The 3,358-nt window shown below is 39.4% G+C and overlaps 1 protein-coding gene across 2 annotated transcripts in view; it reads right to left on the bottom strand.

The window, feature by feature from the left end:
* vgll4b (vestigial-like family member 4b) overlaps nt 1-3,358 on the bottom strand; it is a 39,682-nt gene that overhangs the window by 10,485 nt on the left and 25,839 nt on the right. For both annotated transcript variants that reach the window (XM_032512815.1, XM_032512813.1), the window contains one exon: nt 2,450-2,687. In XM_032512815.1, the coding sequence (XP_032368706.1) occupies nt 2,450-2,687 (238 nt within the window). The remainder of the gene's footprint in view (nt 1-2,449; nt 2,688-3,358) is intronic.

The following is a 3,358-nucleotide window of genomic DNA, read 5'->3' as shown; positions in this document are numbered from 1 at the left end:
TGTGTGTGTGTGTGTGTGTGTGTGTGTGTGTGTGTGTGTGTGTGTGTGTGTAAGGATTCATTTTCTGGTTTTCTGTCTAGCTTTTTCACAAAAACCAAGTCCATCATTTTCAAATTAAACCTAATCATTGTTCCTACAAGTTTTAGATGAGTTAAATTAAGCGGAATGCTTGTTTATGTTAAATAAAAACACGTTGACTGTGAAGAGGCTGACATTTTTAGCTTGACTTTTTCTGTAACAACCCTTCATTTTCCACTTTAGTGTAAACACTGTTCTTTGGATAGTTCAAAAGAGAAGGAAAACTTTTCACAGGCCGATTCCGACTGCAGGTTTCAACAAGTCACTCAGCAGTTACCTTTGCCCGGGAAAGAATGCCCCCAGAGAAACCTCAAAAAAAAAAAAGTAAAAAATAAGAAGACACATTTAGGATGGCCTGGAGGAAAATGGGTTATGGAGAAAGCACTGGATTTAACTTCAGGTTGCAGCAGGTGTGCAAGCATCTGACTTTTCGTGGGTAGAGATTAACCTACATGGCCAAATGACTTTGAGGTCATAATTAAAGTGAAGATTAAATAAAGGGATTATGGCTTGTCATGGGATCATGGTACAATTAGCTGTTTGAAAAGTCTTCAACATCACAGTTTTTTTTTTTCATAGAACGGGGAGTTTAACTCCACAAAATGGTTCTATGGTTGCGTTACCAACTGAAAGCTGATATGACAAGAAGTCCCATTGTATCTCAGCAGACTTACTTACAAAACAACGTGATACACGAGTAGGAGAATTTGCTTATCAATGTAACCGCATCGTGCATCATAAACATCTCGCAGACAGTGAAAAACTACTGACACAACAGAATAAAACACCAAGTGGGAAGATGGATTTACTGCCTGGATAAAGACTATAATGTTAATTCTCCCACCACTGACACATCTATAACAGAAAACAAGATGACTCTGCACTAATGGCAAGACCCACAAGCTAATCTTTTGTTAGGTGATCCCAAACAGCCACAAAATGAAGGAACAAAGACCTTTCCCCATGTGCCACTAGAATAGAGATTTCCTACCTGTAACACAAGACACGCAAAAATACCACTGCTATGTCAAACAAGCAAGTGAACGTATACAACTTCTGCAATTACTTTTGTCGTGGTGAGACAAAAAAACATGATCTTCTTAGATTTATTATTTAGTCATTATTTGTATTGTTGTAGTGATTTTAGTATATGTAGTGTTTGGAACATACTGAAAATTTAGATTATTTCGTCAGCAGTGAGTCATATTGCATGAGTGATCCTGATCGTTTGCTACAACTCTGGTTCTCCATTAAAATTAATTGTAATTGCTATGAATACAAGCCAACTACAGCTGCAGACTTTCCAGATTAACCTTTAAAGTCTAAATGCGGTGTGGTTGATACTAAGAATTCTGTTGACTGTACCTTCAACAAAAGATTTCAAATAATGTGCAGCAAGGGTCTGTGCAAGTGTGCACAAATGGCAGTATGCTTGTGCATCTACATAGATGCATATGTGAATGCACAAATGTAGCACATTAATACACTGTCAGTAACTGTGGTCTACTCTTAATCCAGGGCTTCCAGTATATCCAGCATTGCATGTACTGTGTTCCATTGTGTCACCTCACAGTCATGTTGACTGACAAACAACTGCAAGGAAACAAGTGACATAAAACAACAGCTGTCATTAATACAAATTACTTGTATTTTCAGCAACAAGACATACTGAAGAATTAGCATGCATGCAAAACGGCACAGCTCTACCTAACATATCCTTGACTGTCTCTGCAATAAATAGCAATGGCTGGAGTCCCATGACTGACTCAGTCAAACCGAGAGAGGGGGGGCAGCAGTCCTTTACAGCCAATCAGCGCACCAGAATCTCTGGAATCTCTGGAAGTGGGAATGTGGGAACGCTGGAGATGTGAGTAATCTTGCTGTTGTGCAGTCCCTGTTTCCAGTCTTCCGGTCTTCCAGAGACCTGCAGCTATAAGGAGAACACTGTGGAGCCAGCTAAAGCTGGCATAGCACCCTGGATTCCAAACTGGGACTTCTGAGAAAGCCTGCCTGTGCACAGCTTCACCAAGGGAAGAGCCCGCAAAACACATGGCCAACAGAAACACTGGCATAAACGAGTAAAAAAAAAAGTAAAAAAAAAAGACTTCTTTTAAAAACAGTGAGTGTGTATGTGTAGCTTCTACCATTGCCATTGAGGTCACCTCCTCAATGGTCACACTGTGTGTTTGTGAGAGAGACAGAACAAAAAGAAAGATGCAGGGATAGAAAATTTGAAAATACATGTTTTTTTTTTTACTAGCCCCTCAACTAAACTACATGTTAAGGTTTATAATGGATATTATTAGAAAGTGTCTAAATTCCTGTTCACTCATGCAACAACAATTGAGTGTTTCTCAGTATGTAGACTCACAGCTGTGTAGCAAACAGTCGGCTCATCTTTGCCACATGCTCATTGTCGTCCATGTCACTGTCCCCCTGGTCCCCGCTTAGCTTCCTCTTGGTGGGGCTAATGGGAGGAGGACCTGTCCTGTGGTTGGAGATTGAGGAGGAAGATGAGGACGACGATGACGATGAAGAGGAGGACGATGAGGAAGACGATGACAGAGACAGGGATTGGAGCCTGGGGTCCCCCCTTAAAGCTGCTTCACCTGAGGAGGGAAGACAAGAAAAGATAAAGAAGAGGTAGAGAGTAGAGCCTGACCGATATATCGGCAGGCCGATATTGTCGGCCGATATTAGGCATTTCCCAATCTATCGGTATTGGCATTTATAATGTCCGATAAAAAAAAAAAAAAAGAATATTTAAAAAATTAAAAAACGGACAGCCAACCATGTTATGAGCGTTGCCGTTGCGTAGTTTGTCCACCAGAGGGTACTCTACAAACATCCCTGTTGGCAACACTGATGTCTTTTTTTCTTAATGTGTTTTTGTTCAAAGGGACATTAAGTTTGTATTCTTATACATTTTATTTATCAGAATTTTAATATATGTTTATGTTACTCTATTCTGGTGTGACAACATATACAATTTAGTATATTATTTTAATGAGAACTCATAAATAACAACAAATGACTAATGTTGGGGAAATCTGTTTTGTAACGCGTTTCTGGATTTAAAAAAAATATATATATATTTTGGCCGATATCGGCATATCAGATTTTTAAACAACCAAATATTCGTATCGTTCTTAAAAATCTTTTACCGGTCGGGCTCTAATAGAGAATTACGAAGGGTTAGGGAAGTGATGTTCAACATCTCTTCCAAAGTGTGTCAAAAAGGCAGAGATCAGGTGAGCTCAACCTTTACACAAAATCTGAA

Source organism: Etheostoma spectabile, chromosome 4 (genome assembly GCF_008692095.1).
Source record: "Etheostoma spectabile isolate EspeVRDwgs_2016 chromosome 4, UIUC_Espe_1.0, whole genome shotgun sequence".
NCBI lineage: Eukaryota > Metazoa > Chordata > Actinopteri > Perciformes > Percidae > Etheostoma > Etheostoma spectabile.
This window is presented reverse-complemented; position numbering and strand designations above follow the sequence as displayed.